The following is a 15,517-nucleotide window of genomic DNA, read 5'->3' on the forward strand; positions in this document are numbered from 1 at the left end:
ATAGTTTTAAAAGTGTAATATTCTCACTTCTATTTTAAAATGTAATTCATTTCTGTGATGCAAAGCTGAATTTTCAGTATCATTACTCCTTCAGACCCTTCAGAAATCATTCTGATATGCTGATTTGCTGCTTATTTCTTATTATTATCAATGTTGAAAGCATTGTGCTTCTTAATAATAAACTGTAATGCATGTTTTTTAAGATTCTTTGATGAATAAAAAGTTCAAATGAACATTTATTTTAAACAATATTTTGTAAAATTATAAAATGATTTTACTGTCAATTTAATGCATCCTTGCTGACTGAAAGTATTAATAAAAAAAAAAAGTAAAATACTGACCCCAAACATTTGAATGGTATTGTAGATACAGTCAGGAGCATTTCAAAGTTGTTCATTAATAATAAAGCTTATAGCTTATTAATAATAAAGCTTTTTTTTTATAGCTATACTGCTATAAAATGTTTCTGACCATATCTAAATCTTTTCTGTTTTTATTTATCATGGATTCTGTTCCATTTATTGGACAATAAATAAATAAATGAACTGTTGGCTAACACTTTATTTTAAAGTGTCCTTGTTACACGTTACATGTACTTACTATTAACAATAAATTATGCATAATTACATGCAAGTTACCCTGAGCCTAACCCTAACCATATAGTAAATAGGTAATTAATATTACTCAGTACTTAAATGTATAATGACACTATAACAACCTTAAAATAAAGTGTAACCAACACTTGTGATACTACTATACATTTAGTGACAATCAGAGATTATTTTGTGGTGCTGTCTAGGCTAAGCATCAGTATTTCTATTGCTCATACTTAAGGATTTGAAAAATCCCCAACCCGCAGACATCTGTGCATAACTCGCACCGGTTGTGCTACAGACGTGAATGATGTGTTTCAGCTATTGCTTTAACTGTTTTGTCTTTAATACAGATCTTAGTCTCTCTTTCATTATGTTCTATGAACCCCCCAAATTGCCTGTGGTTCAGTTTGTATTAAAAATGTAGTTATACTAGTAGACATAGTCATTGCTTTGCCAGTGGGCAGAGCTAATGCTAATGCTCGAACTGATTAAATTCAGAAAGTTTCCTTAATGTTGTTTAGCTCTCTGCAGAAATCTGCTTGATTGATTATGCAAATGAAGAGGCCTCTCAATAACATTTGAATTATTTTGTTTACCTTTAGACACATTTTGAGAATAATAGCAGCTTTGGGAAATTGAAACCGCAGCCCGACATACAAATTAGGTCCCCGATACAAATTCCAGCTAAATTAGTCTGCGTAAGACTAGTCTTTCATAATAGAGATTATAAATGATTGTTATTGAGAAGTCATACATTTTTTACATTTTTCGGATTTAAAACGATTGAATTATTCATTTGCAATGTAAATGACTTATAATCTCTCTTCCCTCATAAAAATAAATTATTCATGTCTCAATGAGTAACGTTTTTAGACAGTTGGAGTTTAATCGTTCAGTCTGCCTCCATTAAAATAACCTCTCAGCACTGTTAGATGTTATCACCTCGTGTGAAAGATATCATCTCTGAGCTCCACTAATCCTGCGAGTGTTTTGACTGCAGTTGATCTCTTGCCTTCCATGGTGGCAGATATCAATACCCCAAAGCTTTATCTTAACAGAGTGGCGCACTCTGACACCCTGCCGTCCCGATGCTGGTCTCGTTAGCCGTTAGCCATCGCATCTGGTTGCTGCTCTTTGTCAGAGCTTCGCTCGCTCTCTGTCAGAGATGGCCAGGGTCAGCCTCAGATCTGGAGGTGCTGCTGGGAGGCGGAGTCCGGGTCAGGGCTGCTTCTTTCTCTCCAGTCGCCTTTTAGAGCTCAAGGCTCAGCCGGTCCCATCTGCGGGCCAGGGGCACGTGGGTCAGGAGTACACGGTAGCCTCGCTTCCTACAACCCACTATACTAGCATCAGCTGACCTCTGTCCCTGCGACACTTGTTCAGGAAAGGTTGAAGTGGCCCGTCATGCGTGTTTCTGGCGCTCCCTGGACCGAGTTGAAACCCTCAGGGCTGAGGGAGCAGCTGTGCAGGAAGCTAAAGCAACTCTTTAAACTCTGGTATGAAAGGCTGTTTATTTAGTTTATTAGTAAATGATGCTGCTAACACATACCAGGCATGCTCACGGGTGTAAAAAGCACTGAGGAATTATACTTGATGAACAGTATGGGATTCTGCACAATTAAAAATCAATGTAGCAAGCTAAAAACATACTTCAGGGAGAGTATTTCTATGTAAAATGACAACTTTTATAACTTTTATGTAGTTATGTAAAGCCTCAAGTGTTTGTTGTTTACAATAGTTATGATGTAATTGAAAAGCTTTGATTTGGATCAAAGATTATACTGATGATATTTTTCATCTCTTTATAAGGATGAATATATGATGAATACAGTTATGTCAGCAAATTATATTTAATTTAAAACATTGAAAGAAACATAATTTGACTTGTTAGTTCAGGAAGACTGACAACATTTATGGACATCCATTCAAAAAGAAAAAAAAACTTTTTTGAAAGAATTGAATGCATTTATTTAGCAAGGTCACATTAAATTAATTAAAAAAGGATGGGGAAGGCATTTATAATGTTATCAAATGTTTCTTTTTGAAATAAGTGCTGTTGTTTTGAGCTTTCCTTTCTTCTGAGAATCCTGGAAAAATGTATGACTTTTTCCACAAAAACAAAAAAAACAAAAACATTGATTATAATAAGAAAAATGGGTCCCACTTTATATTAGGTGGCCTTAACTACTATGTACTTACATTTAAATTAATCATTTGGTACAATGCACTTATTGTGTACATACATGCTTTTACATTGTATTTATATATTTTTAAATACCTATATGTAATTACATTGTAATTTATTTCTGTAATTACATTTATAATTACACTGTTGACCTATCCCTTACACCTTTACCCCCCCTTAAACCTACCCATAAACGGTCCCTAACCTTAACCCTATCCCACCTCAATAGCAACAGAAGTGTTTTGCAGTACAATATGAACACAATCAGTACATTGTTCTTATTTATTGATGTAAGTACATAGTAGTTAAGGCCACCTAATATGAAGTGTGACCGAAAATTGTTTCCTAATCACTAAATCAGCATATTAGAATAATTTCTGAAGGATCATGTGACACCAAATGTAATAATATTTCACAATGTTTCTGTTTTACTGTATTTATAATGCAGCTTTGGTGAGCATAAGAGGCTTATTTCAAAACATTATACTCACAGACCCCATATTTTTGAATGGTAATGTATATTTGTTTTAAAATAAGAATAGATTTACATCATGATGATACTATGACTAAAAAGTATAATGTTTTAATTAGAAATGTTATTAAGTAGCAGCTCAAATATTTCGTTTCAGGTAAAGTAAACATTTTCCAAAACAGTTCTTCTTTGTATGATGGAAGTGCCATTACTCAAGTGATTTACACCCCTGAATGTGTTGGCCAGATGTCTGAATTTTGCTTGGAAGTGCCTGTGACCACTGATTGCTATTATGAAGAGAGGAAACACTGTGAAATATATGTGTATGATTAGTTTAGTGTTGAATATTAAATGACCTAGAAATAAATACTGAATGGCAGTTGAAATATTATTTAACAATATGTGTGATGCAGTCCAGTGTACTACTGCTTGTGACTTCAAGCGTCTTCATGAAGTGCATGTTTAGTCTGTAATGTGTATGAATGGTCATATCTGAAGCCAATACATGTCTAATTTTGTAAGGCACTGAGAGTTATAGAAAGTGCACCATTTAATGCATGTATTCAAATGCATGTCTGCATTGAGCTTTACTCACTAGAGTGTATGTGTGAGTGTAACTGTGTGTGCGCATTGGGACGGTCAATACTGTCATGCCGAATAGTACATTGTATTCAAAACAAGCCCCCTGACATGATTAAGAGGGCCGATTCAATCTGAATGCTTAGCGGGAATGAATGATTCATTTAGTTATTAAATATAGCTCCAAGCGTCAATTAAAAAGGGGCCTGGCAATATGGCGGCCAATGTCTCTAATTAGACGTGAGATCAAGCCATGACACATCATTTGTCACACCTGTGCAGTGACTCGTGAAGCCTGTGCAGTGCAACCAATGATACAGCTCATTCTAGTTGTGTTTGTTTACCCAGAATGCACCATTTACCACATCCTTTTTGTATTGCAAAAATCCTTAGAAAATGATTTTTTATCTTTATTTGTTTATTTATTTTTATTTGTTATTTACAACAGCACTGAGGATTATACTGTAGTCCTTTCTATGCTGTATGTTTCTGCTGTTAAATAAATGTAAATTAAATATATGTTCACAGTTCACAAAGATTCAAGGTGCACTCAGTAATTTTTTGTTGTTATTGTTGTTGCATATTGAATTGTCAATTTGCCATTTGCTGATAATATATATAATTTTTTTTTTTTTAAATGTATTCATTATGAATTGCCATTTTCAGTCCAGATTACTCTGTAGTCTGTAAACAGGATATTTAACAAAAGCAAAATGTAGGCTGAGGTCTGTTTATTTCTGTTGGGAATCAATTGAACCAGTCCGAAAGTGAGTTTGTTCAAAAACTTAGATATTTATTTAAGTCATTTCAGAAGAAGAGCTTACATTCGTATTAAAAACTATGAAAAACAAACATTATTTTTATTTGTAACAATGTGGAGTGATTAATCATTGACAAGATGACCAGGAGCATGCATTTAGAAAGTAAATATCATCAGTTTTGATTTTATGTTAATAAAGACTGGAATACACAACACAATTTTTGCCCAGATTTTCCGCTGATTTACAGTCTGGAGAAGTCGACGCTAGTTGCCAAAAGTCAGAGCCAGTCTGCAGATTTGAGTTGACAGATTTCATAGAAAATCCTGTAGTGTATGATGGTCACAGGCTGTATGATTCCACCCAGTCAGAGGAGATCAAACATGTTTGATATTTTCTGCCGAATTTTAGAATGCACATTGTTTTTATTTGTCAAGCATCTTTTAGCAACAAGGCGCACATTTCTGTGTGAGTTTGTTGTGATTGGAACGACTTCAAAGTCTGGTAGTGTATGATCCTCAGTCGTTTAGTGTATGATGGACAGTTTTTCCTCTGTGACTATTACAAAGTCGGTAAGTGTATGATGCCTATGTTTTAAAAATCTTTAAAAGTCCTGTCTGTGGTGTGTTCCAGCCTTAAGATGTTTGTTTGTTTTTTAAAGAAGCCTCTTATCCTCACCCAGGCTGCATGTATTTGATCAAAAATACAGTTAAAACAGTAATATTGTTAAATGTTTTTACAATTGAATAATAATTTTGTATTTTAATATATTTAAATGTGCTTTATTCTTATGTCAAAGCTGAATTTTCAGCATCTATTAGTCCAATTTATATTATGTTAAAAACACTATGTTAAGAACAGTTGTGCTGTTTAATTTTGAACCCATTGTACTTTCTTCAGGATTCTTTGATGAATATAAATTTCAAAAGAACAGCATTTATTTGAAATAGAAACATTTTGTAACATGATAAATGTCTTAACGGTCCACTTTGAACAATTTAATGTGTTTTGGCCTAACAAGTGTGAAAAACAAATTACTGACCCCATGAATTTTTCAAAATGTGCTATCCATTTCTTTACATGTATAACTTTTTTAATGAGGGTAAAAAATGACTGAGTGAACCTTGTTATTTTGACATTTTAAAATATATCTCAAATAAATCTGTCCATAATACAGTGGGAGTTTTGCTTTTCTCTCTCTTCTCGTGTCTCTCCAAAGAAAAGTTTCTGGTGTATGACATAAGTGCTTTGATGTATAATATTATCTGTTTGATTTCCAGTATCATCCATGTATAATGGTCGCAGTCTCAGGTGTTTCTAACGGGCTCGACGGCTGGCTTTTATGTGACCGTTCAAGGCCATCCCAGCGCTATTCAGTAATGCTGTGAATGCAATTCCTTGACTTTTACATAACAATAGTGATGGAGGGAGGGGGTTTACAGAGGAGAGGGCGTTTAGAGTGGCTAAATCAAAGCGTCTCGCGCACAGCTGCAGTTTCTATTGAATCGGCCCCAGTCCGAAGTTATGATTTAGTCTCATCTCTGATATACTGTATATGTCTTTTTTTACCCCTCTTCTTTATTCCCGCATTTGCATCTCCAATCCCCCTAGCATGCCTCTTCCCTGTTCCTCCATGTGGAGACCGGTGCGGGGCCGCACACTGAGAGCTCTGGTTCTTTTTGCTTGTGAACTAAAACCCATTTATGCCACCTTCCCTCCCCCTCCCCCCCCTCTTTCCATTCCCTAACACCCCCTCCTCTACCCCTCCCTCCCTCCCTTCCTCCCCCCGCCTCTCGTCCATCCAGCCAGTCAGCAGGCGGTATTGTAAATTTTATCTTCTCTTGCAGAAATCATTTCGTCTTCGTTGCAGCAGATGAAATTTCTTGTAACACCTCCTCAGGTAAAATAAATAAATATAAATGAATACCAAATCACCCTCACTTTCTCGATGCACCCACGAGGGAGCAAGCATATACCCCCTTTTTTTATGCACCCTGACAGTGAGTGCTTCTATTGCCCGGCTGTCTATTTATTTCTGCCCCCCATTTGATTAGTAGATGTTACGTTTTTTTCTTACTACGTTTCTCTTGAATGCTCTTTTTTGGACGAGTGGAGTAGTTTTGGATTACTGCATGAGGATAGCTGGAAGGCATCGCATTCATAGTTCTCATCTTCTGTTTCTCTCTCCCATGGCACTGCTTGGAAGAGGCATGTGTTCCTTGAAGAGTGAAATGAACACGCTTGTCACGAGCTTGGAATCTGTGATTTTCCTTTTTTTCTGTCTCAATCTTCCTTGTGTTCCATGGTTCCTTTGAGTTCTCCACCCTTTCCATTAGAGTGTGTGTATGTGTGCGTGTGAGAGGGCCTTTTTTTGGTTGGTTTGTTTGTGTCATTGTTTTACAGGAGTGTGGTGCTGTTGTCATTGTCGTTTCAAGGTTGCTCATGTAGTGTATGGTGTCTTGCACATTGGCTGTAGGTGGCTAGATCTTGGGAATGACACAAGTGTGATTGTTACTAGTTTGAGTCGTGATATACTGAAAGGAAAATGGACCTGTCCATCCGTGCATTGATTTTGTGACAGCCCTTTTTTTCCCTTCCTTTTTTCCCCCCCTCGACCAGGGAAAATGAATATGCTAACAAGGCTGTAATTTAGCAGAAGGCACTTTCTTGAAGACATCAGCTGTTTTCTGTAAAACACAATTGGAATGTGTAATTTGGAGTCTGAAAAACTTGCAAATTATGGTCTAATTGTCCCAGTTCAATAATTGCTGATAACCCCAAAGGCCATGCTCATCCTGTTCGTAAACCGACGTAATCAGTAAGAAAGCGGAGAAGGTCTGCATACAGAGCCCCTAAAGCACAGCCCGGCATTGTTTAAAGAAATCATAGAAACGAGCTGTCCGTTCGGTCTCCTGGTGGGAAAAGTCAATACATTTAGAGGAATGGCGCTGCTGGAGCACACATTTTCCAAAATAATGAGCATCTAGTCAATAATGCAGATACATCCCAGCCATCCGAGATCTATTAATCTGTATCTCAGAGCCCTTATTCTAATTTAGCTCTATATTAGAGTCACTGGTGTTCATTAACAAACATAGAGCTTACCAGTCTCATAAATCTTTTTTTTTTTACTTCAACCTGTCTCGATGGGCGACAGGAGGAGCCTAGTATAACGGATCATAGAAAGAAACAAACCGATAGTCACAAGGACGGGTTTAGGCTTAAATTTGCCGTGCGTTTCTGGCAGGCACTGAGACACAAACTCATTTTCAGTGTCCTTCAAAGAGCAATTAAAACCCCAGTTCTTGCATTTCGAGTGACTCATCCAATCAGCGTTTTTTCCCTTACTTAATACTTTAGGAATAATTCACCAGGTGCTATATCCTGAGGGTCACCTTTTCAATCTTAGCTCCAGAAGAGCGGAGGCAGCCCTGGTTTGATCACTGCACTGCATACTCATTAAAACTAACCCCTGTAAACACAGATAACGCAGGTCAAACAAAATACTTGGCTGCGCATTGAAATATGAAGACAAGAGTGTAGACTGTGTAGTGAATAACAATGTCTATACTAATTTGCAGTGGATTAACTTCTTAATCGCCAGGAGTGTAAGAATATGTAAATTGCCTCATTTCTCTGCCCTCTGATTGGCTCTTTATCTGTTCCAGAAACACCATGCATGTGTAACAAGGCTTTGAGGCGCCGATATTCCAGGTTGTTTTGGAACACAGTGATCTTAACCCCTGCTCAAACTTTGAGGGAGAACAGGGTGAGATCTCAGGATAAAAGACACTGAAAAAGTATAAAATAAGCTCACATTTACAATAAACATCCTGCAGCATTTTCATCAGGTCGGCCCCGGATGAGAATAATGAACAGATGTTTTGTTTCGTTTTTTTGGTGCAAGTACTATAAAACATTGATCGCTGGTCTGTTTGATTTTTTTTTTCCTGTGATGTATTTTTTTCCCTTTTTGATCAATATGCCTAAATTAAATTACTAAAAAATTGAAGGGTTGTTTGTGCAAGTGTACTGAACTAGAAAAAGAAAGCAAATTCCTCTTGGTACCAATTTGCAAAGTTTGTATGTACGAACAGATATTGCCGTAAGCACTGGCATCCCATAAACGCACAATTAGAGCGAACAGAGCATCTAGTGAGGTCTTGCACAAGTGGCCCTTCAACTTTCAAACAGTGATGTCTTCCTCTTTGACCTCTGCAGCGTGACTGCAAGAGCCATGTGATCTTCTGCTCTCTGAGTTCATTTGATTGTCATTTTCCAAACACTCTGAAATCATCACCATACGTAGTTGCTTCAGTCCGTGGTGTCGTATATGACTGTATGACATTTGTGTTTGCATAGAAAAGAAGCGGTTATCAACTTGGCAGCGTCATATGACCATCTCTCCGTGTTTCCACAGTTACGGACGAGTTTATGCTGCCGACCCCTACAACCACGCACTTGCTCCAGCAGCCACATACAGCGTTGGTGCCATGGTGAGCGTGAATTTTCATCTCTACCTGCCTCGATTCCTCTTTCTTTTTTCCTCTTTCCTCATGACCCCTTTATTTATCCCTTCCCTGCTCTTTTCTCAATGCATGCTTGTCATTTACGCTCATTCTTTTCCCTTTTCTTCCCACCTTTTCCTCCTGCATGGATTTTAGCACTGCTGACATCTCCTCACTTAAACTTAATTGAATTTGTCTCTTGTGCTAACGGCAGCTGAAATGCCACATTAATCCTCCCAGTAAACATGATAAATGTCTTAATTTCTTGGCAGTGTAGTGCATGTTAGTTATTATATTTCTAATTTTGTGAATATCACCTAGCCGAGCGCTCCCCTTAATGGAATAATTAGTCATTTTGATAATTAAATCCATCACCTAAGTGGTGCTGTAGCAACAGCTAAAAGTGGGAGGGAGCAGAGGAGAGACGATGTGATGAAAGAGTGCGAAGAAGACTCCAGGCGCACACTGCGATGTGCGACTTGTTTTTACGTGGACTGCTTTTGATCGCAAAATGTCCACGTTGTATACAGAACGCACACTGCAAAGATCAATTTCTTAATCTGTCAATTTTGTCTAGTTTTCCAGTAAAAATGCTTAAAATATTTGTGTAAGTTTATAAGACTTCATTTTACTTTTTTATTATAAATTTAATTGTTTGAAAGTTTTACGTTTCTTGTTTTAAGAATAAACCTCTCTAAAGAGGTGGTTGCATTTACCGTTGCTGGCGAAATAATACAGTTGTTTCAGTAAGAATCCTCACAATTTGCAATTTGGCGTCGTGCAAATTTAACAAAGCTGCTTTGTTTAAAAGAGACTTCTGTGTTAACAACAGACAATTGATGGTTTTTTAGTGCACCTGAATTTTTTTTTACTTTTTTACTTCAAGATACTGGAAAATAAGACAAAAATACGTTAAGAAAATGCTTTTTGCAGCATATGAAACTGCATTCGTTGCTTATTTCTTTTTATTTGCTCTGTTAACTCATGTATTTCTTTCATCCCGTTTACGTTTTTAAGTAGCTAAATGCATCTCTTCTGGCATGAGGTGTGTTGGTGTGCTTGCTGCATGATGGAACGTGATTGGTTTCGTCCGGGGGGTATGTACGGCAAATAGCCTGAATGCTAGCGGAGGTCTCCCCTGAACTGTGTCAATTAAACGTGTCCAAACCCGTGGCTTCTCTTCCAGAATGCTTTCGCTCCCTTGACTGATGCCAAGACCAGAAGCCACGCCGATGATGTGGGTCTCGTTCTTTCTTCTTTGCAGGCTAGTATATACCGAGGTGGATACAGTCGTTTCGCGCCATACTAAAAAAAAAAAAAAAAAACCTTTCAAAACCTATTGAGAATCTTCCTGTGGGGGTAACGGAGGAGTAATTCAGAGGCCTGGGTATTGCAATACATGCAGTAGTGCATCATTTTAGCATCTCTTAAGAGAGAGAAGACAAAAACGGATATTTTTCATCTTATACCTCAGATATTTTGTGCTGTGTATTTTAATATTGTGGGTTTTTAATTTCTAAAGATTACATAGATTGTTGGCTGTAGAGGTTTCTGTGGTGATCTAGAGAGCTGCTAGATTTGAAAAAGATGAAAAAAAAAATAAGGTACAAATTGTTAGGGCTTTATCATGTAAATGAGTTATGTATGATAAATATTCAAGTCACTTCGGGGTTATCATATTTTGTAAGAGTGTAAGTGACAAGAGTCGTCCAGTGGTTTCTGCTTCCGTTTGACATCGCCTTTCATCTTTCTTTTGGTTTCTTTTGTTTCTGGGTTCTGTGCCATAGAGGAAGATTGCGCAGGGGGTTGTGGGTAGGAGTAGATAGGGGCGTGGTAGGTGAAAGACCGGGGGCTGTCCCCCGAGTGCAGCGAAGACACAGAGCCGGTCAAAGAGACCACTGAGGTATCGATTATTTAAGCTGTCTTCTATCAGTCATTACTCAAAGCCAAAGGTTATGTTCCTGGGGTGTTCAATGTGTATATTCAGACTATACATAGCAGCTCGTAGAAACTCCCCAAAAATTCACCATGACAGTATTTTACTGTTTAACTATTATCTAGTCCTTAAGTCAGACCCTCGCTAGTTTAGGCCTACCACAAGATGTTCTTTTTATATTACAGTACTTCCAGTACGTCGATTGATATAAATGCTGACTTTTATAATATGGGAGAAACGAAACATGAAAAAAAACAAAAACAGACGGCGACGGTAGCGCCGGTTATATTTTTTGTTTTTCTTTGTTTTGTTTTGGTTTGTTTGTTTTTTTTTTCTCTCAGAAGTTAAGAAACTCTGATTATTTGTACAAGACGAGAGTGGGAAAAAATAACAGTGTATTAAATTTGATCTGTGCAGTGAAAATGTTCTCTTATACGAAAAACACAACTGTATAATGTTTTAGATTTAGTGTGGTAGACCAACTGTTAGAGAAAGGTGTCTCATTTTTTATGGAATCATACACAGATTTATATCAACACTTTACAAGTAATGCAATCATTATGTAGATATAATCATAGTATTTTTGTCAACTGTACAATTTTGCACACACACACAACCTGCAATTTTTTCATCACTACTTCTTCTTCTTCTCACTTGTGGGACGTTCCGTTGTCTGTTTTCTTTTGGTTCTCTGCTTCTTTCGAGTGTTTCGTTTGGATATAATTTTTAATGTGACATCCTTTGTACTATTATTTTCTAAAACACAGCCTTTACACTTTGAAACTGTTTGATTATCGAGAAACTGAGAAATATATGACTTGTGAAAAAGATATCTATATGTAAATAGGAATAATGATAACTATGTCATTTACAAGTGCTACACAAACAAGCTGTCGAGGTGTTCTTGAAGAGTCGCAGCTTGGCTGTGCATACGCGAAGACTTCCCTTCATGTTGTTTACAAGTATACCTAATTAGAGGTGTTTGTCACATATCTCATTTTTCTTTATTTTGTATTTATAAAAGTTTCAATTGCATAAAATACAAACAAAAGAGCAGCTCCAGTTTATCCGGCTGCAAATATCCTCTTGTGTACTGTGTGCGTCACATCACACAACTTGGCAAAAATATCTTACCCACTGCTGTGATTCTGCTCTTTCTGCTTTAAGTATGTGTTGTGGACAGGCTTTCTCCTTGTCATTGTATGTGCATGCACTATGATCTGCATAACAATAACCATCAATAAAGTTTCTCAAGATAACGGGAATTTGTCTCGGAATTTCTTTGCACCATGCCGGCTGCCGGATCTTATATTCAGATGATGGAGTGCGTTTGTCCTCTGATCTGATTTCATTGACTAAAATTGCATTGAAAAGCTCAAGGCGAAGAGGAAATGATCATCTCCGAGGAGGTTAAGTGGAATTGATGCTGCCAGGTCTGAGGTGGTCATCTGTACGCCTTTAAGAAGACTCTGTGTTTAGGAGCAAGATCTGATTCCTGCGGTCTGATTAGGTTATCCCACACACTTTCAGGGTTATGAAACATCGCCGGTCTGCAGACATTTCCAAAAAGGAAGCCACAATATGGGCATATTCTAGGATGCAGTTGAGGTTTGAACCAAAAAAAGTGGAGCACAATCACAAGTAGCTGTAGATTTTTTTCATTTGCACAACGGTCCTACAAATGACAATATTCCGAACGTGCTGTGAAGAACATTACTTTGGAGAATGATGGGACCCTCTCCTCATCAAACCTGAACCTGTCTTCCCCGCATAACTGTAAGTAGCAGATATTCATTATCTTTCGCTCATTTCGCTAAGGTATGACGGAATTTCATAAATGATGTATAGTACAGATAGTTCTAATTGAAGAAAAGAAGAATTGCCCCACATTCTCGATTTGATCTGTGTAATTGGAAAAACTTAGCCAGGGGTTCCTTGGAAAGATAAGCAATATAAATGTTTAAATGTGATGAAGGAGTCACATTATACTAGGTAATTACAACACCTCTTCACAGAAATGGGTGATCAATAATTAACGTATCTTGGGTCACAAGTCGGGGACATAATTTAAAATTGGTTATTAATTCTATTATGAAAAATGTACATTCTCTTCAGATTATGTTGCCGAGTCCACAGGGAGAGGTAAAGGAGGTCTGCTGGTTTTAATTCAGTCTCTCTCTCTCACTCGCCGCTCGGTCCCTCTTCCCACCGGCTCTATGAGAGCTGTCAGTAATGTGATGATTTATGTTTCTGAATTAAATCACGTATTAAATTAAGTAATTTGGGTCTCTTTGCTCAGTTTGATTGGCTGAATGAGACTGGATTGATCATCATGCAGATTGGAGGGAGTGGATGCTGGCTTTCTCACGATCGGTCAGCCGTTGCTCTCTCATAACACTGCAGACTTGCAAATCACAGTTGTCACTAGGATTCAATGTGGGATTGTTCAAAAAGTCAGATGTATTGAATCAAGGGAGAAAGTTCACCAAATATGGATTCCCCACTAATAAAAGCTGGTTTAAACTGGTCATCCACCCTATTCTTATGGCCTGTTTACACCAAGAAAGACAACAACAATATTAGCATCTTCACCAGGGCATGGTATCATGTGTTTATTATAAGCATGTGCTGCAGTTATGTCTTATAGCACTTTAAATGCTCAATCTCATTAAAGCAGGATGGATTCTGATTGGCTGTCAATGTTTTTTATCTTTCATCAGATGGAAAATATCTTTTTGAAAGTGATTGCAACAATATCTTTCGAATAGTTGTGTTGTGGACTGAAGGGGCCTTCCAACCTATTCAAGCTGCTCTATAACCAGTCAACAAACCAGGCTGGAAGAGATTTAAATCAGTGAACCTTTTTGATTAAAAAAAATTTAAACTTCTAAATTTACAGAAATTAGAAGATTTAAAAATTAAAGTGACTAAAATAATTAAATTGTACAATTCCAGAAGTCTAAGGATGATCTAAATGAAAAATCGTGATTTTCGACTTATTTTAAAGCTTGCTTTGTCTTGTTTTATTTTAGAGGCCAATTGGAAATATACAAGACATAAAAAACATGGCAATCCACAATCACAATCCACACAACTTTAAATCACTCAAGCATTTAAAATAACGGATGCTTACAAAAAACAAAACATTATCGTCCGTTAATGTAGACGCTTATGTTGTTATTGTTCTTGAAGCGAATTGGTCTTAAGTCATCTTGAGGCCCCCTAGTGGACCCCAGCCCCGTTTTTCAACATTATACAGTCACAGACTTTTAAATGTAGCTATATATGTTCGTTAGAGAGACAGCAGGACTGGGCTCCCGGAGGAAAAGGCCATAAGTCACAACACTCGTAATTACAAAAACTCATTGTCATCCCATTGCAGTTTACCCTGCGTCTCCAAAGCCATTTGTCCTGAACGGGACCTGCACGAGTTCCTGTCATATCTAAGATTTGTTCAGTGCACCTAGCAGCCTCTTGCCTGTGTGAGCTTTATCAGGCCCTCGCACTTAAATTGTCACCAGTCGGCTAGATTTCATGCAAACTTTCTCGGCGCTCGTGACACGGGCTGATACAGGAGGTGCACATTATGAATGAATGACTGAGTGAGCTAGAGGGAAGCAGGAGGCAGCAGGGCAGAAGCTAATCGCCTCTCCATCATATCTGTTCTGCTCCACTTTCTCCCGCAGAGTCTCTGATAATAGACATTTCATCAGAGATTAGGCACCAGGCCTCTAAACACTGCTCCAGGGGAGCCCTCGCGTCGCTGCCAGTGCTACGATTGCACGCTGCTGAGGGAAGCTCTTCGCCCTCCTCCTCCTCCTCTTCCTCCCGCAGCCCTGTCTTTTTCCGGAGTCTCCAAATGACTCATCAGACCCGTAATGCAAATGAGAGCTATGTTGAGATGCCTGGGTCTTGTTTTCATTCGACTGGAGCCCCGTGGAATTCACCAACGCCTTTCAATTTCAAAAGGCCGCAGATTTGATCGCGTCTGCTAAATTCAGTTTTACTGGGGGCTCTCGGTTCACGTGAGGTAACGTGTCGAGTTTGTCAGCATTCCTGAGAGCTGATGTGAGTGTGATGTATGCAAACATTAATGTGCATCACACTGTGTGAAGATATTAGACAGTGCAACTGCTGAGGCACTCTGTATCTTTTAGCTCTCTTTTGGCATTCGAAAGCACTCCTAAAAAGGATAATCCTAGTTCTGGATTCTGATTGGTTTATATGGTGTTCTAGCCATGATAAAATAAAATAAAATCTATGCTGGAAAATCCCTATCACTTTCATATTACAGTTCAGAAGTCTGTTATGTTCACAAAGACTGCATTTATTTGATTAAAAATACAGTAATAGTAGTAGTAATAGTAATAATGTTTAATGTGATGTTGTCAAAGCTGCATCTTTGCTGAACAAAAGCATTAATTGTAAAAATTAACAATTAATGTCATAGCTATCTATCTATCTATACAGTATATAAATATATATA

The 15,517-nt window shown here is 37.7% G+C and overlaps 1 protein-coding gene across 5 annotated transcripts in view; it reads left to right on the top strand.

The window, feature by feature from the left end:
- The window catches only part of LOC306844580 (RNA binding protein fox-1 homolog 1-like), a 262,566-nt gene extending 250,278 nt beyond the window's left edge, over positions 1 to 12,288 (top strand). For 4 of the 5 annotated variants that reach the window (XM_079376813.1, XM_079376812.1, XM_079376814.1 and 1 more), the window contains 2 exons: positions 9,008 to 9,083; positions 10,282 to 12,288. In XM_079376813.1, coding sequence (XP_079232939.1) covers positions 9,008 to 9,083; positions 10,282 to 10,404 — 199 coding nt within the window. In that variant the 3' untranslated portion in view covers positions 10,405 to 12,288. Of the gene's footprint in view, positions 1 to 6,434; positions 6,488 to 9,007; positions 9,084 to 10,281 lie in introns of all 5 variants that reach the window. The other variant, XM_079376815.1, reaches the window with a different exon arrangement.
- Positions 12,289 to 15,517: the final 3,229 nt, after the last annotated feature.

The sequence above is a fragment of the Barbus barbus genome (genome assembly GCF_936440315.1).
Source record: "Barbus barbus genome assembly, chromosome: 3".
NCBI classification, from domain to species: Eukaryota; Metazoa; Chordata; class Actinopteri; order Cypriniformes; family Cyprinidae; genus Barbus; species Barbus barbus.